The 22,496-nt window shown below is 43.0% G+C and overlaps 1 protein-coding gene across 1 annotated transcript in view; it reads right to left on the bottom strand.

Moving 5' to 3' along the window:
- The window catches only part of LOC143984135 (S-adenosylhomocysteine hydrolase-like protein 1), a 521,010-nt gene that overhangs the window by 229,247 nt on the left and 269,267 nt on the right, over window positions 1-22,496 (bottom strand). Inside the window, exons 9-10 of the mRNA XM_077484446.1 lie at window positions 2,652-2,746; window positions 593-691 (exon numbers count right to left, since the gene is read on the bottom strand). Of these exons, the coding sequence (XP_077340572.1) occupies window positions 593-691; window positions 2,652-2,746 (194 nt within the window). The remainder of the gene's footprint in view (window positions 1-592; window positions 692-2,651; window positions 2,747-22,496) is intronic.

Consider the following 22,496-nt stretch of genomic DNA (forward strand, 5'->3'; position numbering starts at 1 on the left):
ATGACTTACAATTGACCAGGTGGCTTACATGCATGTGTCCTCAAAAAACATTTTTTTCTAAGACAATTTACAGACTTTTTCATTGGACTGGTGCAGGGCCAATGTGGAGTTTATATTCAAAAAGGGATCTAAGTTCTTACCTCATAACTACAGACTGGTTATTTTAAATTCTAGTGTTGGGAAGATACTTGAGCGTTTAATGTAAAAAAAAAAAAAATTAAGAGGTTTTGCTATAAAATAAACAGCATGGATCCACGAAATACTAAATTGTCAATCAAATTAGATTTTTTTTTATGAGGAAGTATGCAAAGACTTGGACAAAGGGGTGGATTTTGCCAAAGTGTTTGAGACACTTCCCCACACATAGCCATTGTGCAAGTTAATATCTACAGGCCTAGAAAATTCAGTTTTGTAAATGTACAAAAAAAAACGGCTAAAAGACTATTCAGAAAGCAGTGAATAATGATTCATACCATGAATGGTTATTAGTGGCATATCCCAAAATTACAGAAAATATTGCCTTTACTTGTATTTTAGATTCAACTGACTGAATATTGGTCTTTGCATCTACAGGACAACTCTGCATGCCTACCTCAGCCAGCAGTACAATTCTCTTTCCATCTGGCCAGATTACATGATCCACCTGAGATCGAATACGCTCCCATGTAAGTTCAGGAGTGTGAAGACTGGCCTAAACAGGAAAAAACAAACCAAAAAAAACTAAGACAGCTATTGGTGAACTATAAGGAAATATGATGTTGTACATGTCCTAAGACCAATTAATAGACATCTCTTAAAAACAAATGTCATTTCTTCAAGTGAGGATACAGCTAAAGTTGAATTAAAGTGGAGGGCCACCCTTAAAAAAAAAAAAAAAAAAAAAAAAACATTAATATGATGGCGGCACAGTGGTGTAGTGGTTAGCACTCTCACCTAGCAGTAAAAAGGGTCATTGGTTCAAATCCCAACCACGACACTACCTACCTGGAGTTTGCATGTTCTCCCTGTGCCTGCGTGGGTTTCCTCCGGGTACTCCGGTTTCCTCCCACACTCCAAAGACACGCAGGTAGGTTAATTGGCTTCTGTCCAAAATTGGCCCTAGCATATGATTGGGGACCTTAGATTGTGGGCTCCTTGAGGGTAGGGACCAATGTGGGTGTGCAATGTACAGGGATAGGGGTAGACACTCACTCAGGTTGAACTGGATGGACTGGTGTCTTTATTCAACCTTACTAACTATGAAACTATGAATATTCTTAAAAAAATATATTAAAAAAAAAACTTTTTATTTTTTACTCACCAGAAACCCCTGTTGCTAGGCAGTCTTCCTAATCTGCCTCTTGCTATTCTGCGGTGCTGTTTCTTCAATTCTTCTTCCTCGGCGAGCGGCCCCCGTTGTCGTCTGGGACATGTGTGTGTCCCAGGAAACAACGAGGCCATTCACAAAGCACCACGTGGCTCACGCATGCGCAGTAGGAAACGGGCAGTGAAGCCCACAAGGCTCCACTGCCCGTTTCCCTTAGTTAGGATTTCGGCGATGGCCGCCGATCGGATAGACGAATCGGCCTCGGGGAGGCCGGCATCGCGGGCTTGCTGGACAGGTAAGTGTCCTTATTAAAAGTCAGCAGCTACAGTGTTTGTAGCTGCTTTTTTTTTTTTTTAAATGGCTGGAGCGCCCCTTTAAACACATTTGAAAAGATATACAAACATTAAACTATATTATCTCTAAACTGTTTGTAAAAATTTGCATGGCACGCAGAGTTGAAGGGCTGCTTATAGTAACCCAGGTGAGGCATTATTATTTTTTATTTTTGATATTCATACATTTTTAATTTCATTATAGACCCACCACGTTCTTTACTCCTGATTAGTGGCAAAATGGTAGAGCTACCGTTTGCCGTGCTTCTATCAATACCTACCTGATTTTAAGTTTTTACCATATTACCCTTATCCACAGGCTTAGGGAGGCAATAGATCCTGCAGGCATTACATTGTTATCGACTTTATCTAACTCAAAATCTTTGGTGAAGTTTGGAACGTTAGGCCCCTTTCACACTAACGTCCCGTTCAGGCCCGCCTGTCAGTTTTTCAGGCGGACCTGAACGGGTGCTCCATAGAGCTCTATGGAGCGTCGGATGTCAGCGGTGACATGTCCGCTGACATCCGACCCGCTCCGATCCGAAAAAGTGTGACGGAGGAAAAAGCTATTTTTCCATCCGTCTGCGGATCGGATCGGATGACGACGGGCACTGCGGTCCGTCGTCATCCGATCTCCCATAGGGGAGAGCGGCGCTGTGACAGGTCCGTCCCTGCACAGTGTGCAGAGACAGACCTGTCATCTCCCTGCTCAGCGGGGATCGGCGGAGTGATCCCCGCTGAGCAAACGGATATCCACGGGGCGGATCAGAACTGATCCGCCCCGTGTGAAAGGACCCTTATTGTTGTTTTACTATGAGACACCAATGTTATTACCATGTTCAATATTAGTACTTCGATATCAGTACCATATGTATGTACCAGCATTTTACGTATGTATTACTGTTATAATTAATAAAATTCCTACTTTTTCATCAATTAATTATCTTGCTACCATGTGCTTTATACAAAGTCCCACCCCCCTTGCTCCTCTCCCCGGGTGGTATACTGCTTACCACATCAATCTCTGTATTAGAATGTCCCATATTGCACACAATGCAGCCATTCTTCATGCGATCAAGATGTTCCCGTGTAACCACATTTTTGTTACCTATGAGATAAAATTGCCACAGTTTAAATCCAAATTCACAGGCTATTTAATGCCCACCATATTTGATATCCTCCTATTATATCTTGAACTACTGTATATAAAAGGTATGCCTTTTTTAAGTATTTGTATCCATCTAACCCATAAATGTCCAAAAGTATACATATATGCTAAAGTTACCGCTTCATGATGAAGGTAAAGCAAATCTTAATGGCTGAACACAGTTTGGCAACTTTGATATGTGTTCTTAAAACTGTACCCATCATAACAAATACTTGGGGTATCATAGTTGATTAATATGTAAAAGGAAAACAAAATAGTAAAAAAAATAAAAAAATACTTGTTTAAAAAATACAACTGTATATTTCCTGCTATTACCATGACATACGACCAATGAATAATCCGACACAAATTCTCCTACTCTTGAGGATCGCAGCAATACCACATGTGTATTTTATTTGTTGGTTGTGCCTGTAGTAGGACTCAAACAATAATGCACATTTAGCTTTTTTTTCACCCTGCCTAAAGCACACTGACACTAAATTATTTTATTTTTTTAATCCTACCTAAAATACACTAAGTCTGACCTTTGAACCTAACCCTAAACCACAGGGTTAAAACCTAACTTTTATTAGAGTTACTATAAAAAAGTGTAAGCTACATGTGTTTAAACACTTCAGACCCGGAAGGATTTACCCCCTTCCTGACCAGTGCAAATAGAGCTTTCTTTTGGTGGTATTTGATCACCTCTGTGGTTTTTATTTTTTTGCGCTATAAACAAAAAGAGCGGCAATTTTGAAAAAAAAGCAATATATTTTACTTTTTGCTATAATAAAGATCCCAAAGAAATATATAGAAAAAAAAGATTTTCCTCAGTTTAGGCTGATATGTCTTCTTCTACATATTTTGGGTAAAAAAAGAAATAGCAGTAAGTGAATATTAACTGAAAATTATAACTACAACCATTTACTAACAAAAATAGGTGATAATTTAGTGGCGCTAGTGCAATAAAATGACAATGCCTGTAAAGCAATGATGTTATAACGTGATTGAATCACCCAGTGAGATAGTGACATAAAATATATTAATTAAAAGTCCATAAATCAATGTTGAATGAAACTGAAAATAATTAGATTCAATCTTCTTAAACCCTTAAATCTTCCACCACACCGATGTGCTTGTGACACCTCTCCCTATGAGAGACGCACTCACCAGCATATGTTGCCTCCCATGCTTGTGTTTGGCTAAAAGGTATTCTTAACCACACCTGGACCAACAAAACAATCATCCAGCCAAACCAGATATTTCCATATGTGAAAGATAAAGAGTGCTCCACATAGCGTGATACAGTTTAAACCAAATTATTTTAAAATCACACCCACACTTCAATATTTAAACTCACATGGTGAATAAAAAATCACAGCATAAAACTGGATTATCACCGCAAACTGCAAACAATGGCTCAGCGGTGCACTCTGGCTCTCACATCAATGGAGTTGATTTCCATGTAGCCACACCCCCAGCATGTTTCGTCACTATGACTTCTTCCTGGGATTGGCTACACGGACAACCAACCATCCCTTTTGTATTCTCCCCTATGCTAATCACGTGGGTCATGATATCGCACCTGAGCACACACCTCATTTCCTCATGACCGCAAAGCACCGAAGATAACAGACATTACAAGAGCCTGATGGGGGAGTACATTCAATAAACACATAAAACACATCTGGCCATGTTATACAATGTGAGATCTCCTCCCACAAATCACAGTGCAGCTTCTCTACCACAATACATTACAGCGGTAGTGTGTATTATATAAAAATGAACATTATAACTAAGGAAATACAAAAATATACTAATTATTGTAAATACTACACAAAGTACTACACAAACAGTGAATGATCTGTCCATTAAAAACTTTTTTACATCTACACACATGTGCATATACTACAGGTTCAGAGACAATCTCCGTTTAACCCTAAAAGGGAGGGATGACCTCCACCACATTTAACCCAATAAAGGGCCCATGTGAAAGAACTCATCCAAGTCTCCCAAATCATATATCTTCACAGTTACAATATATTAAAAAAATATACATTAAAAAATATATATATTAAAAAATGTCAACATGAATATTTTTAAAGCTCCATGTGGCTATAGTAAGATTCGCACAAATCAATAGCACACACAAATCAATAAACGAACTGAAAAATACTTAGCCCAGGTACACACGGTCGGAGATTTTGCCAACCAAATCCGTCGGATTTTGCCCGTCGGATTTAGTCCGACGGATTGTGTCCAAAACTGTTGCATACACACGGTCGGGCCAAGTTGGCAAAAAATCAGATCTTTCAGAACGTGATGACGTAATTTCGTTACGATGGGACTACATTCAGTCTAGTAGCCAATAGCTTTGATGTAGAAATTTGATCTGAGCATGCGTGGCACTTGGTCCGATGAAAATGCTCTACACATGATCGGATTAGGTCCGTCTGGCCCAGTTGGTCGGGAAATCTTTCCAACATGTTGGAAAATTGGGTCGGACGGAGATTCGGATGGAATCAGCCCGATGCATACCACACACAGTCGGATTATCTGACGACACGGTCCGATAAGACTCATTCCGACAGATTCTCCGACCGTGTGTACAAGGGCTAAGAGTAAGCACACCAAATTACCTTTCAAAAATGATTAATAAAACAATTGAGGTCTACTTCAATGTTTAACCCTCTCGGGCCAAGTAAATAGATGCCAAACACCACATGCTTTAAAATTGCACACGCCCGTGCAGAGACGTCAAGCTACATACATTTTTAAAAGCCTTTACAGGTTAGCACTTTAGATTTACAGAGCAGGTCCAGTTCTAGAATTACTGCATTTGATCTGACGTTTGTGTCGATACCTCTCATGAATGATGCAATTACTGTTTACATGACACAAGACTGATACTTGCGTTCATCTTTGTGCACTACACTGTCCCCTTCTCTTTTTTTTTTATTATCACTTTTATTGTTATCACAGGGAATGTAAATATCAACTATAGCAATAGGTAGTGTGGGGTCTATTAGACTCTAGATCTTCCCTCTGCCTTTAACCACTGGGCACTTAAACCCCCCTCCTAACCAAACCAATTTTCAGCTTTCGGTGCTCTCACATTTTGAATGACAATTAGTCAATGCAACACGATACCTATATGAGCTTTCTTTTGGTGGTATTTAATCACTGCTGTTTTTTTTTTTTGCGCTATAAGAGAAAAAAAGAGTGAAAATTCTGTAAAAAAAAATGCATTTTTCTTCGTTATAAAATTTTGTAACTTTTCATAAATTTTTGCCAAAATTTATACTGCTACATATCTTTGGTAAAAACAAACCAAATTGGTGTATATTTGGTCTTTGTGAAAGTTAGAGTCCACAAGCTATGGTGCCAATCTCTGAAAATTAATCACACCTGAAGTACTGATGGCCTATCTCATTTCTTGAGACCCTAACATGCCAGAAAAGTACAAATACCCCCCAAATAACCCTTTTTGGAAAGTAGACTCAAAGTCAGTTAGCCAAGCAGAAAAGAGAGGGGGCAGGCCCAAACTGCCGCTCCATGTCTGAATGGACACAGGGAGCTGGAGGTCTGCTCGGGTGCCCCCATAGCAAGCTGCTTGCTGTTGGGGCATTTGACAGGAGGGAGATGCCAGGAGCGCAGAAGAGGGACCAGAGAATAGGAAGATCTGGGCTGCTCTGTGCAAATCCACTGCAAAAGGGAAGGTAAGTATATTTGTTAAAAAAAAAAAAAAAAAGACAAGACTTTACAAGTCACTTGAAGTCCTGATGCAAGGGGAGATTTTTCTGTCACTCAAGACAGTGGTCATCAACCATGTCCTCAAGGCCCACTAACAGGTCAGGTTTGCAAGATAACTGAAATAAATCACAGGTGATATCATTTGCTGCTCAGTGATTGCAGTATTCTAGTCTGTATCTCACCAAGGTAATACATAAAACCTGGCCTGTTAGTGGGCCCTGAGGACAGGGTTGATGACCACTGCCTCAAGACACACTGACTTTTTAGCATAAACTAATAAGTGAATTTGGACTCTTATTCTTTTGTCTGGTGATCCTTCCATTTGTTCATATTTTTTTCTGTTAACCTGCTGGGATACCCACTGGATGGTAGCATTGTCTGTTCTGAGCAGCCTAACCTAAGCTCTTCAAATGTTTTTGTCCTTTTACCACTTTGTATGAACTCACATCAATGTCCCAGCGCCTCTAGGATGTTTTTTTCTTTATTGGAACCATATACGCTGTATAGCATGGATGGAAAATCTGTTAAGATTTTTTCAGCCTAATAGTGTATGGCCCTGTAAACACCACCCTCTACCGCTTCCAAAGGTGTCTCTGTTGCTCCTCCATACAGAGCACATAGACCCTAAACACTGAAAGTTTGCTACTGGCCAAATCGCCAGGTGATCATAAAGGGAAAATGCCTTAAAAAAGCACTAATGAATGCATCCACCACATCTAAGGACTAGTATGCTGCAATATATTACATTTACAATGTTAAGATTAATTAAAAAAAAGAAATGAACGTGGAAAATGGCTGATTGGGGCTGGCTCCCTTTAAAATTGAACTTTTAAACTTACCTCCCATCACTTACTTACCAGTGAAAACATCTTATGCAACTCCCATGTACACATAGGAGTTCATTCATTCTGAGGTATGCTAAAACCGTACAATGAGCTGCACATGCACGGTTCAATGTATATTCTAAAAATGGATCTGAAACAAGCAAGTAAAGCTGGGTACACACGGATTGATAATTGTTTGGTTCAGCCGGGACCAGGAAAATTTCAATATGTGTGTAGCCTTCCCATTTCACGTTGGAAAATATGCATTGATCAGCGCTCTGCAGCCAATGGCTGCAGCGCTGATCAGTGTATCTGACAGCAGAGGAGTCCCTGCTGTCCGAATACCATAGCACACTGGGGCAGATTCTTGCATCCACTATGCTGGAGTGGATGCAGGATTTTTTTTTTTTATTAAGCCTGCTGGTTGAAAAAAATAAAAAATAAATGAATAGCGTGTACAAAGCTTTAGTTTGTTTTATTGCAGAAGAAAGATAGCATCTGCTTTCCTGTTTGCAATTTTTTTCTGTTTAGTTCGGCTTACATTTCTGAAAAACCCAAATTTTCATTCATTACAGCGTCATGGCCCTTCATTACAATGTTTTAAATTGTTAGCTCTACATTTCAGCCCACTGGACAGCATAAGAGCAGTCAATAGTAACCGATGGCAGTGAAAATAAACATGCTTTCGGTTTTGATGTGTCTACATGGTGGTGTCCTTTAATTCTGATTTCCAACTGTATAGAGGGAGATGGACAAGAGGCTGAGACAGTAAATTGATAAGGTGATTAGGGATGGCCGAACGGTTTGCCCGGCGGTCGTTTTGCAGCAAATTTCAGCTGTTCGCGGTCCGCCGGACTATTGGCGCCGTTCGCCCGGCGGACTTCCGTGTTTACTGTGTAAAAGAACTTTGACCTATGATGACACATCCATCATGGGGTACAGGACAGCCAATTGAGACATTACAGCACATGGACACTTGGACATTCCCCCTAACTTATAAATAGACTCGATCTGGCGGCCATTTTACATTCTTTCTTCTGTCACTATAGGGAGAGGTTGCTGTGTGGAGCAGGGAGAGATTGCAGTGATCCAAATCGCTAGCTATTTGGTACACAAAAGTTATTTTCAGGACTGGTATAGGTGTTAGGCGTAGTTCAGGATATAGGTTTGCTGTGCTACTGATTGTTGCAGCAGCCTGAGTGTCTTTTGTCAGAGAAAGGGACAGGACGGTGTGTCTGCTGTAGGGACAGTCAGTTTAGTCATTAGCGGTTACTATCAGGTCCACAAAAGTGCTATTCCAGTTATTGTTCCAGTAGCCTCTGTTTTGTCAGTTTATATAGGGACAGGCAGGAAGCAGTGTGTGAGGCAGTGAGGGTCAGTTTAATCAGTAGTTGTTACTATATTAGGTCCACAAAGGTTCTTTTCAGGACTGGTATCAGTGGTATGGTAATAGGCTTGTACATGTATAATATTCTTTCTTCCAAATATAGAAAGAATATTATACTTGACTGCTGCCCTTCTGCTGCAGTCTGCTAATCATTCACAAAATACTTGTTCCACAAAGGTCCTTATAAGGACTGGTAATAATCTGGTTTAGGGTGCTATAGTACATAGGGTTGAGTGAGGTACAGTCTGCTATTCTATAAGGACTGGTATAGGTCCACAATACATAGGGTTGAGGTGCACTACTGCTGACCGCTGCCCTATACTGCAGCAGTCCTTCATCGGTATAGGGACTGACGTACAGTCTGCTAATCAGTCACACACAACCTACTTGTTCCACAAAGGTCCTTAGAAGGACTGGTAATAACCTGGTGTAGGGTGCTATAGTACATAGGGTTGAGTGAGGTACAGTCTGCTATTCTATAAGGACTGGTATAGGTCCACAATACATAGGGTTGAGGTGCACTACTGCTGACCGCTGCTCTATACTGCAGCAGTCCTTCATCGGTATAGGGACTGACGTACAGTCTGCTAATCAGTCACACACAACCTACTTGTTCTACAAAGGTCCTTATAAGGACTGGTAAGGTATAGGGTACTACAGTACATAGGGTTGAGTGAGGTACAGTCTGCTATTCTATAAGGACTGGTATAGGTCCACAATACATAGGGTTGAGGTGCACTACTGCTGACCGCTGCCCTATACTGCAGCAGTCCTTCATCGGTATAGGGACTGAGAGTTTTGTCACAGGGTCATTTAAAAAATGACAGGCCGAGGAAGAGGCAAGCCCTTCCGCAGGGGTGGTAGGGGTAGGGCAGGAGAAACAGGCTTGAGCCAAAGTCGGAAGTTGCAGAAGGTGCGTTCAATTACTTTAAAGGACGCACCAGACTTGGTTGAGTGGCTCACTCAGCCTTACTCTTCTGCACCCTCCTCATCCTCTCGATTTGCACCCTCTTCTTCACTCTCTGCTATATGCACCCCCAAAGACACTACCACCAACACCACCACCACCACCACCACCACCACCACATACCTTCCGCTTGAGTCACAGGAATTATTTTCCGATCCATATCAAGACATTTCTGATGCGCAGCCACTCTTGGTATTGGATCAGGAAGAGGAGGTAGCAACAACCGCTACTCAGCAGTCTGACGACAGTACCCAGATCAGCCCAAGGAGGAGGTTGGTCCCCGGTGTTGCTGCCTACTCCGAGATCTCTACTTATAGCGGTGGGGAAGGTGCCGTCGATGATGACGTGTCTAGAGATGTCATGTGGGTGCCCACAAGAGAGGAAGAGGAGGGGAGTTCAGAGGGAGATATGGACCAGCAGATAGGGAGGAGAAGCAGGAATAACTTACATTGCACAGGAGGGAAAAAGCAGACTGCAAATGTATCAGGAGCGAGTCATCGACCATGTACGGTCACATCTGGCGCTCCCAGGACACCGGCACATGGCTCCGCAGTGTGGGCTTTTTTTAACGTGTCCGCTGCTGACAATAGCGTTGCCATCTGCAACCTTTGCAGTCAACGCATTAGTCGCGGTAAACCCAACACTCACCTAGGGACAACCGCCTTAAGAAGGCACATGAGCAGCCATCACCGAGCCCAGTGGGAGCAACGGAACACACAAAGCCAGACTCCAGGCTCTCACCGTCCAGCCTCGTCTTCTACTTCTCCTTCTCCTCACAATTGTCCTCCATTCCACCTTCCATCACGCCAAGCTCACGTTTTTCTGCAAAAAGGCAGGCTTCCGTGGGCCTAATGTTCGAGCGTAAAAAAATGATGACGCCGGATAACCCTCTTGCCCAACGGTTAACGGCTGGCTTGTCAGAACTCATAGCCCACCAACTACTGCCATATAAACTGGTGGACTCGAAGGCCGTTCGCAAATTTGTGGCCATTGGAACACCACAATGGAAGGTCCCAGGAAGGAAGTATTTCTCAGAGAAGGGCATCCCAGGGCTAAATGGCAATGTTCAGCGGCAAGTGAATGTATCTCTGGCACACAGTGTCGGTGCCAAGATACATCTGACCACAGACACGTGGTCTAGCAAACACGGGCAGGGAAGGTATATCACTTTTACTGCCCACTGGGTGAACCTTCTGACGGCCGTCAAGCATGTAACCCGTGGCACCCGTGTAGATTTGGTTTTACCGCCACGGATTGCATGCAGGCCCGACTCTTCTTCTCCTCCTACTCCATCCTCCTCCCTCTCCTCCTCGGCTGACTCCTCCTTTTCTGCTGCTAGCGTCTCTTCCACTGCGCCGCCCAAGCTCCCCGGAACCTATTCGACATGCCAGGTAAGACGTTGCCATGCCGTGCTGTGTCTGTTGTGCCTGGAAGCCAAGAGCCACACTGGCCCGGCACTCCTTTCAGCTTTGCGTTCACAGGCAGATCAGTGGCTAACACCGCTCAATTTGACAGTTGGTAAAGTGGTGTGTGACAACGGTGCCAATCTGCCTAGCGCATTGAAACAGGGCAAAATCAGGCACGTGCCATGCATGGCACACGTCTTAAACTTGGTCGTGCAGCGATTCCTTGTCAAATACCCTGGGGTACAGGACATCTTGCGGCAGGCAAGGAAAATCTCGGCCCATTTCAGAAGATCTTACACGGCCATGGCTCGCCTTGCTGACATTCAGCGGCGACACAATCTGCCGGTCAGACGTCTTATTTGTGATTGCCCGATGCGATGGAACTCAACCTTCTATATGCTTGATAGGCTGCTCCAGCAGAAACGTGCAGTTAACGTCTACCTGTATGAACTCTGCGGCAGAACAGGTTCTGGGGAGCTGGGGTTTTTTTCACCGCGCCAGTGGCTGCTCATGCGCGACGCATGCAGACTTCTGCGCCCATTTGAGGAGATCACCAAACTGGTCAGTCGCAGCCATGGCGCCATCAGTGACATGGTACCTTATGCCTTCTTTATGGAGCGTGCATTGCGTCGTGTCATTGGTCAAGCTGTGGAGGAGCAGGAGCGGGAAGATGAGGAAGTCGCAATGCTGGATGAATTCCCAGGGGGGCTACTCTACCTGAGACAAGTCAACAAAAGGAAGAGGAGTCACAGGAGGATGGTGCCGAGGCGGATGAGGAGGAGCAAGAAGAGCATGCTTTAAACCTTTCTGGGATCCCTGTTGTTGTGCGTGGACGGGGAGAGGAGAATGAAGAGGACGACATTATCCTGGATGGTGAGCAGGGGCCAGGCCACCACACCTCTTCCACTTTAGTGCAAATGGGGGCCTTCATGCTCCAGTGTTATAATAGGGACCCCCGTATAAAAAGCATAAGGGTCAAGGACCAGTACTGGTTGGCAACGTACTAACACCCCCGATACAAACACAAAATGGTGGAAATGTTACCGCCGTCACAGAGGGCTGGCAGAATGGAGCACTTCCAGGCCTTGCTTCGAGAAATGCTGCATTCTGCCTTTGCGTGCCGCTGGCAGAGGAGCAATTCCCACTCCCAGAGAAGGAGTTTCGGGTACCAATCCAACAGCGCCTGCAAGAAGAGGCCGGTTTGAAGATGTGTTGGTGACTTCGGAGATGAGGTCATTCTTTCAGCCGACCCATCGACAGGTGTCATCCGGATCCAGCATCAGGGAACGCCTAGACCGCCAGGTTCCGACTACATCGGGTTAACGGCCGATGTGGATGCTCTGAGGAGTGATGAACCCCTGGACTACTGGGTGGGCAGGCTTGACCTCTGGCCAGAGCTTGTCCAATTTGCAATCGAACTGTTGGCTTGCCCCTCATCCAGTGTCCTGTCCGAAAGGACGTTCAGCGCAGCAGGGGGGATCGTGAACGATAAGCATACTCGCCTAGCTCACGACAGTGTTAACTACCTCACATTTCTAAAAATGAATGAGGCATGGATCTCGGAGGAATTCAACACATGTAACCAGTAGACCATGTATATGTCTATAAACAATTTTTTTAAACAAGCACAGAGACCTTCTTTTTTCATTTGGCTCACTTCCTTGTCCAAAAAAAGCACACCGTACTATATGCCCGTACCCTCCTCTTTTAAGAGGTTGAGCGGTGTCATATTTCTACTGGGGCTGCTTATTATGATGGGCTCCCACCATCCCTGTGCTGTGCTGACATCCTCCTGGGGCTGTACCTCTGCTGTGCATATTATGAGGGACTCCCACCATCCCTGTGCTATGCTCATTATGAGGGGCTCCCACCATCCCTGTGCTGTGCTGACTTCCTCCTGGGGCTGCTTATTATGAGGGGCTCCCACCATCCCTGTGCTATGCTGACATCCTCCTGAGGCTGCTTATTATGAGGGGCTCCCACCATCCCTGTGCTATGCTCATTATGAGGGGCTCCCACCATCCCTGTGCTATGCTGACTTCCTCCTGGGGCTGCTTACGGTGCAGGTGTCAGTGCTGTATATCACGGTGCTGATGTCAGTACTCACTATCACGGTGCTGCTGTCAGTGCTGTATATCACAGTGCTGCTGTCAGTGCTGTATATCATGGTGCTGCTGTCAGTGCTGTATATCACGGTGCTGCTGTCAGTGCTGTATATCACGGTGCTGCTGTCAGTGCTGTATATCACGGTGCTGCTGTCAGTGCTGTATATCACGGTGCTGGTGTTAGTGCTTTATGTCACGCTGCTGATGTCAGTGCTCTCTATCACGGTGCTGTTGTCAAATCACTCTATCATGGTGCAGGTGTCATTGCTGTATGTCACGCTGATGTCAGTGCTCTCTATCACGGTGCTGCTGTCAGTGCTGCATTTCACGGTGCTGGTGTTAGTGCTTTATGTCACGCGGCCGATGTCAGTGCTCTCTATCACGGTGCTGTTGTCAGATGACTCTATCACGGTGCAGGTGTCATTGCTGTATGTCACGCTGCTGGTGATCATCTCCTGCACCCTCTTCTTTGCCTACCCTGACCTTCCCTCTCCTCCATTGCCTTCATGCGCTCCACAGTCCTGAATTGTCACAATTTCCCATATAAAAAAAAGAATGCTTGTAGTCCCAGATTCACCTCATACATGTGTTATGTCATTGGCCATGTGGTGGGACTATGTTTGCACAGCTATTAATTATTTTATGGCTGCAAATTTGACCTGTAGGTTTGCGAAGTTCGCCTCCTATTGAAGTCAATGGGGCCCGCCGCGAACGTTCCGGTTCGCGGAACTATCGGCCGCGTCCGCGGTCCGCGTTCGCGAAACGTCCCGTCGGAAGTTTGTCCATCACTAAAGGTATAATCTTTATGAACACATTTGATTAGTACATTATAAGGGTAATTTTGAAGTTCCATTCAAACATTATGAATTGCTAACGTTTTATGAATGTCCTTTAAAGGAAAATTGGTATAATGTAACAACAAAAATCCATGTGATATTAATTGATATGAGCTTAATAAATGATGGTAACAGAAGGTATAATTATACATTAACAAAACAAAGGCCAAAATGTTTTGTGTAGCATTTTTTTTTTTTTTATGTTTCTGGTTTATAAATATATGCAATGCATCTAACATATGTTTATTTCTGGAAGGGAAAGATGACACACTACATATAGCCATACACTGATCAAAAATTTAGCCAGATTCATATCAGTGTGTGGCTGTCCTTGCTTGGCGGAAGTCGATCATTTGATCTATTTCTTTTGAAGGAACATGCTGTAAAACTTTTCTGCAGGTGCTGCTGACAGAGTACAATTTCCCAGCAGGAGGGATTCATCCATCTACCTTGCTTTGTTCTAATTTTTTTAGATTTTGTGTAATATGTGAACTTGTTTGACTTGTGTGAATATGTGAATGAAATACTGCCCTTTAACCACCTGATGAGTGCCCCATAGCACATTCACATCTTAGGCACACACTGATAAACGAGTGGGATAAAGAGAAGGGCATTTTTCAGTTGCATAGACATGTCATTACACAAAAAAGATATATAAAAAATTGCTAAATTTTATTTAACAAAAAAAAAATTCAAAGCATACATACACCAAACATGGGAATATTTTTTTATTGTTCATCACGCTTGTGTTTCAACATATTTCACATTTCAGGCTTCTTCAGGAAAAAACTTGGTGAAGACGCTAATAAAATAAACAAAAACAGCATAAAGAATCCAGAGATCAACAAATTAACATTATATCCATATTGCCAGACAGTTTTTATAGCAGATAAAATTAAGTTGCACCCACCAAGCAAGTTGTAGTTCCTAGCAAAGAAATAATTAGAAATTATTAGAGGCAATGGAGCAAAATACAGATTACACATGATAGGAGTCTGTCTAGCAATGCCCCATGAACCCACTTACCAGGATATCAAAGCCCATGCATGACTTACATAGTTAGTCAGGTTGAAAAAAGACACAAGTTCATCCAGTTCAACCACAAAAAAATAAAAATAAAATTATATGTATATATATATATATATATATATATATATATATATATATATATATATATATATATATATATATATATATATATCACACCAGGCCATATATCCAATTCTAATCCCACAGTTGATCCAGAGGAAGGCAAAAAAAAAAAAAAAACAGAGCATGATCCAATTTGCTAAAGCAGGGGAAAAAATTCCTTCCTGATTCCCCAAGAGGCAATCGGATTTTCCCCGGATCAACTTTACCTATAAATGTTAGTACCCAGTTATATTATGTAAACTTAGGAAATAATCCAAGCCTTTCTTAAAGCAATTCACTGAGCTGGCCAGAACCACCTCTGCAGGGAGTCTATTCCACATTTTCACACCTCTTACTGTGAAGAAACCTTTCCGTATTTGGAGATGAAATCTCTTTTCCTCTAGACGTAAAGAGTGCCCCCTTGTCCTCTTTGTTGACTGTAAAGTGAATAACTCAACACCAAGTTCACTATATGGACCCCTTATATATTTGTACATGTTGATCATATCCCCCTTAATCTCCTCTTATCAAGAGTGAATAAATTCAGTTCCTCTAATCTTTCCTCATAGCTGAGTTCCTCCATGCCTCTTATCAGTCTGGTTGCCCTTCTCTGCACTTTCTCCAGTTCCCCGATATCCTTTTTGAGAACTGGTGCCCAAAACTGAACTGCATATTCCAGATGAGGTCTTACTAATGATTTGAACAGGGGCAAAATGATCTCTCTCTCTCTGGAGTCCATACCTCTCTTAATACAGGAAAGGACTTTGCTCGCTTTGGTAGCTTAACATTGCATGCTATTATTGAGCTTATTGATCTACCAAAACCCCCAGATCCTTCTCCACTATGGATTCCCCCAGTTGTACTCCCCCTATCATGTATGCTGCATGCATATTCTTAGCCCCCAAGTGCATAACTTTACATTTCTCAACATTAAACCTCATCTGCCACATTGTCGCCCAATTAGACAGAGCATTGAGTTCGGCTTGTAAATTGGAGACATCCTGTAAGGACGTTATTCCACTGCATAGCTTGGTGTCATCTGCAAAGACAGAAATGGTACTTTTGATCCCAGACCCAATATAATTTATAAAGATATTAAAAAGTAAGGGTCCCAGCACTGAACCTTGGGGTACACCACGGATAACCTTAGACCATTCAGAGTAAGAATCATTAACCACTACTCTCTGAATTCTGTCTTTTAGCCAGTTTTCTATACCATTTACAAACTGATATTTCCAAACCTGTAGTCTGACTTGCCTAGGGGTTTCCTGCCCCTCCCTGTGTGGTGGCCCACATGCCCCTATTGATAGAGTGGGTCAGCAGCAATTTGGTTCCCCGCTTCCTGTGTGTCTCCATATCCCTCATGCTCAGGAATTGCATTGCTGTGCCCTGTGCAATTCTTCCCTCTGTGCTTTTGCGTGTATTGTGCGATCACCCCCCTGGCCATGCCTGCAGGAGGTTGGCAAAGGATATGATGTGACCACAGGGGCGGGGATGGCCCACTCTGTGCATGTGTGGCTCTCCGTCCCGCTGTGACGTCACATGCCAGCGGGATGGAGGGAGGTATATAAGAGCCAGGACACTGGCGTCCATGTTACCTGGAGTCCAAGGGAGCCCAATTCCAGCACACACATGCTTACAAGTCTGTAAATAGGAGCAGAGACTGACGTACTTCATTCGATTTTTTCCTTTGTTTGGCTTGTTTACCTTTATGTCCTTCAACATGTCTTGATGACAGTATTTTCCTCCCTTGTATAGAACCAGATTGGTCCTGCAACATAGACCATGTGGAGGATCAGTCACTGGAAGATCTGCACATTTGGATTATAATAGGTATAGCTCAATCCTTCATCGTGTTTTTTCCTGTATACCTTTTTTAATTATTAATTTTGAGCCAACCATTGCTGGACAGACTCCTATCACATGTAATCTGTATTTTGCTCCATTGCCTCTAATTATTCCTAGAGTTAGAAACTGCAACTTGATCCGTGGAGCAACTTAATTTTATCTGCTATAAAAACTATTTGGCAATATGGATAGGATGTTAAATTGTTGATTTCTGGCTTCTCTATGCCGTTTTTGTGTATTTTATCACCAGTGGTGTGGCTGATGCTATACTATATATTTTTTTTTTTTTTTTTTTTTTTTTGGGGGGGGGGGGGGAGACAATCAACCCACACACCCCCTCCACCCCTCCATTGGTCACCAGCCCCACACTTACCCCATCTAGGTCGTGGGCAGCGCTTCCTCCTGGCAGCGACTTCACTCTGCGTCTCCTCCTCAGCTTCATGGCAGCTTCTCCTGCGTCTTGTCCTCTATCTCTTCTCCTCCAGGCCAATCGGGTCTCTGGACCGGCTTCCTGATTGGCCGGGAGGAGAATCAGGAAGAGAGAAGTGAATATGAATCCGCTATTGTCACACAGTAGGGTGGGCCCAGGCAGACCGAGCCCACGCCAATTCATGGCTCAGGCTCTAATCAGGTGCTTCTAAAAAAAAAAAAAACACAACACATTGGAATCCATGCGTCCAGCACCCTGCATGTAGATTAGGGGCTGAGCGCATGGAATAGGGGGGCGGCACCCCTGAGCCCTGTATGGACAGGCCACCACTGCTCACCACGCTTTTTCCTGAAGAAGCCAGAATGGCAAAAAAAATAATTGAAAAACAAGCGCGGTGACCAATAAAAATATCCCTTGTTTGGTGTATGGTAACATACAGTTGTACAAATGTTTTTAAACAATGTTTTGTAAATAAATACAATTTTGCAATTTGTTACATACAGTATCTCACAAAAGTCTGTAGACCCCTCACATTTTTGTAAATATTTTATTATATCTTTTCATGTGGCAACACTGAAGAAATGCCACTTCGCTACAATGTAAAGTAGCGAGTGTACAGCTTGCATAACAGATTACATTTGATGTCCCCTCAAAATAACTCAACACACAGACATTAATGTCTAAACCATTGGCAACAAAAGTGAGTACACCCCTAAGTGAAAATGTCCAAATGGGCCTAAAGTGTCATTATTTTGTGTGGCCACCATTTTCCAGCACTGCTTTAACCTTCTTGGGCATGGAGATCACCAGAGTTTCACAGGTTGCCCCTGAAGTCCTCCTTCCAATCCTCCATGATGTCATCATGGAGCTGGTGGGTGTTAGAGACCTTGCGCTCCTCCACCTTCCGTTTGAGGATGCCCCGCAGATGCTCAATAAGGTTTAGGTCTGGAGACATGCTTGGCTAGTCCATCACCTTTACCCTCAGCTTCTTTAGCAAGGCAGTGATCGTCTTGGAGGGGTGTTTTGGGTCGTTATGTTGGAATACTGCCCTGCGGCCCAGTCTCCGAAGGGAGGGGATCATGTTCTGCTTCAGTATGTTGGTATTCATGGTACATGTTGGTATTCATGGTTCTCTCAAAGAACTGTAGCTCCCCAGTACAGGCAGCACTTATGCAGCCCCACACCACGACACTCCCACCACCATCCTTGTTGCCGCCACACACACTTAACACCATCTGAACCAAATACGTCATCTTGGTCTCATCAGACCACCGGACATGGTTACAGTAATCCATGTCCTTAGTCTGCTTGTCTTCAGCAAACTGTTTGCAGCTTTCTTCTTTCTTGTGCATCATCTTTAGAAGAGGCTTCCTTCTGGGACAATAGTCATACAGACCAATTTGATGCAGTGGGCAGCGTATGGTCTGAGCAGTGACAGGCTGACCCCCCCATCCCTTCAACCTCTGCAGCAAGGCTGGCAACACTCATACGTCTATTTCCCAAAGGACAACCATTGGATATGATGGTGAGCATGTGCACTCAACATCTTTGTTCGACCATGGCGAGGCCTGTTCTGAGTGGAATCTGTCCTGTTAAACCACTGTATCCTCGTGGCCAACGTGATGTAGCTCAGTTTCAGGGCCTTGGTAATATTATTATAGCCTAGACCATCTTTATGTAGGGAAAAATTTATTTTTATCAGATCCACAGAGAGTTCTTTGCCATGGAGGTGCCATGTTGAACTTTCAGTGACCAGTATGAGAGAGCGAGAGCGATAACACCAAATATAACACACCTGCTCTCCATTCACACCTAAGACCTTGTAAAACAAAAAAGAGTCACACGACACCAGGGAGGGAAAATGGCTAAGTCCAATTTAGACATTTTCACTTAGGGGTGTACTCACTTTTGTTAGCAGCGGTTTAGACATTAATGGTTGTGTGTTGAGTTATTTTGAGGGGACAGCAAATTTATATCGTTATACAAGCGTTATACACTCACTACTTTACATTGTAGCAAAGTGTCATTTCTTCAGCCTTGTCACATGAAAAAATATAATAAAATATTTAGAAAAATGTGAAGGGTGTACTCACTTTTGTGAGATACTGTATTTTTTTGTGTAATGACATGTCTCTGCACCTGAAAAGTCCCTTCTCTTTATCCTGCCTATTATCAGTCCTTGAGATTATGGGATGTTGGTGCTAAAAGGGGTGGTAATCTGGCCCTGTCTACAAAACTCTACATGGATCTTAGGCACACAGTTAATCCTTTGATCGCCCTGTTAACCCCTTCCCTGCTAGTGTCATTAGTGCAGTGACAGTGCATATATTTAGCACTGATCCCTGTATTGGACCCCTTTTACACTGAGCCGCCCCGGGCGTCAGCGGAAAGGGGTGCTATTTTTAGCGGCTCTATCCGGTGACTAGTGGGGCGGTTTTAACCACCGCTAGCGGCTGAAAATTGTTAAATCCACCCTCAAACACCACTGTAGGGGCGCTGCCCCACTGTTTTCAATGGGCATGGGCATTTTAAGAGCGGTGAGTTCACCGCTCCTAATGCGCTCCAAAGAAGCTGCTGGCCGGACTTTTTCTGATGCCCTACCAGCGCACCACTCCAGTGTGAAAGCCCTCGAGCTTTCACACTGGAGTGAATGGAGCAGCTGTTTCAGGGCGCTTTGCAGATGCTATTTTTAACGCTATAGCGCCTGCAAAGCGCCTCGGTGTGAAAGGGGTCTTAGTGTCACTGGTTCCCAAAAAAGCAGTTAGGTATCCAATCTGTCTGCTGCAATATCACAGTCAGCTATTACTAATAAAAAAACAAAATAAAATTTCCGTAAATATATCCACAGTTTGTGGACGCTATAACTTTTTCACAAAACAATCAATATACGTTTATTGGGATTTTTTTTTTTAACAAAAGTATGTAGCAGAATACTTATTGGCCTAAATTGATGCATTTTAGAGCTGAAAGTCAAAAAAAAATTTTTTTTTTTCAAAATTGTCAGTTTTTTTTTTGTTTAGTGCGCAAAAAAAAAACAAAAAAAACACAGAGGTGATCTAATATCACCAAAATAAGGCTCTATTTGTGGGGAAAAGGGACATACATTTTATTTAGGTAGAGTGTTGCACAACCGCACAATTGTTAGTTAAAATATCCCAGTGCCGTATCGTAAAAAATGGCCTGGTGCGGAAAGGGAGTAAATCTTCCAGAGCTGAAGTAGTTAATATGGTTGTAAAGATTGTAGAACAGAGCACCATGTAATCTTGATACTGCATGATAGGCATTTCAGAGTTTTTATCTGATTAGGTTGAATCTGGAACAATAGAGAGAAAAGAACTGGAATTTGATTACTGTCAGTAATAATATATCCATATCTTAAATGGTATACTTATACTTGTATCGGAACCTACATATTTCAACAAAAAATGTTGTTGTACATGTTCTTGTACCTTCTTTCCTTTGTGTACACAAGTTGGACTACAGCAGCAGTACCAGTGCAACATTCCAGTACAATCTGGGATAGTCACTAAAGTGGAATTGTGCCCTCCCCTAAATCTAAGTATTGATTTCACCATAAGCATTATAATAGTTTATAAATATTAATTTCTGTGTGTGTGTTTATGTATATATACATATACACATACACACACAGTGCTCAGCATAAATGAGTACACCTCAACAGATTTGTCAGAAAACCTTCACTTACCTTTCAGAATCAACATTTTCTATGGGACACTGAAGGACATTGTGCATCAATCTATTTGAAGCTTTGTGCACACCAGGTGGGCTGAAGATAACTACTTTTGCTATGCAGATTCTGTTTGGTACCACATTCCTCTGTCCATATGACCATATGTGTAGAAACTTTAGACATATAACCTTAATTCATGTTTGATTCCAACAGAGACTCAAGTATTTACTTAGTGGATTATGGGCCCACCTTCAGGTGTTGACACTGGTATAACCCTTACAGGAAGTTGACTCCCCTATATAAACCCTCCTCCTTCCAGGAGCACTCAGTTTTTGTAGCCAAGAAATATAAGCAATATACTCTCACCCCATAAAACAGAGGGGCGGGAGCTCTGTGCCCTATGATGTACTCCAAGAAAAGGATTTTACAGGTAAGCCATTTTAAAAATCCTATTTTCTTTATCATACATCATAGCACACAGGGCCTCAAGTATTTACTTAGTGGGATGTCCCATAGCAATGCTACTTGAGGGGAGGGAGACAACCCGTAGGGTAAACCCCAGACCTGAGGACTTATACTGCTGCCTGCAGCACACTGCACCCAAAAGCAATATCCTCATTCTATCTTACATCCACTTGTTAACATTTTGCAAATGTATGTACTTTAGACCAAGTTGTGGTCCTGCAGATCTGAGACATGGGGGCCTGGTGACACACTGCCCAAGAAGCACTAACTGCTCTGGTAGAGTCCGTCTTAACTTGAAAAGGGAGAATCTTTCAGTTTAAATCATAAGTTTGAATTATAACTTACCAAATCCACTTAGTGAAGTGGATCTCAACGCTGCCTGTCCTTTTTAGGACCCTTTGGCAGAAGAATAAGACATCAGTCTTACGAATATTTTTCTTTAAAATTTTTCTTTAAATAGATTTTCACTGCTGTCACTAGATCAAGACAATGTAGTGACTTTTCTTCCCTGGAACATGGTCTTGGGAAAAACTATGGCAGGACAATATCTTCATTCAGATTAAAGTCTGAAACCACCTTTGACAAAAAGCCTGGACGAGGGTGTAACACCACTCTGTCCTCATGAATAATCAAATATTGTTCTTTACAAGAAAGAGCAGCCAATTCTGAAACCCTCCTTGCTGAGGTCATAGCAACCAAAAACATCAGCTTCCTAGTCAGAAAGACTAAGGGAACATGCTGTAATGGTTTGGATGGCTGTTTTTGTAACACCGACAAAAGTAAATTTAAGTCCCAAGGGCTTAAGGGTGATTTAACTGGCAGATTAATCCGCAGCACTCCTTGCATGAGACCCTGGACTAAAGAATGC

The sequence above is a fragment of the Lithobates pipiens genome, unplaced genomic scaffold, assembly GCF_037356315.1.
Source record: "Lithobates pipiens isolate NorthernLeopardFrog02 unplaced genomic scaffold, aLitPip1_a1.2 Scaffold_16, whole genome shotgun sequence".
Lineage (NCBI taxonomy): Eukaryota > Metazoa > Chordata > Amphibia > Anura > Ranidae > Lithobates > Lithobates pipiens.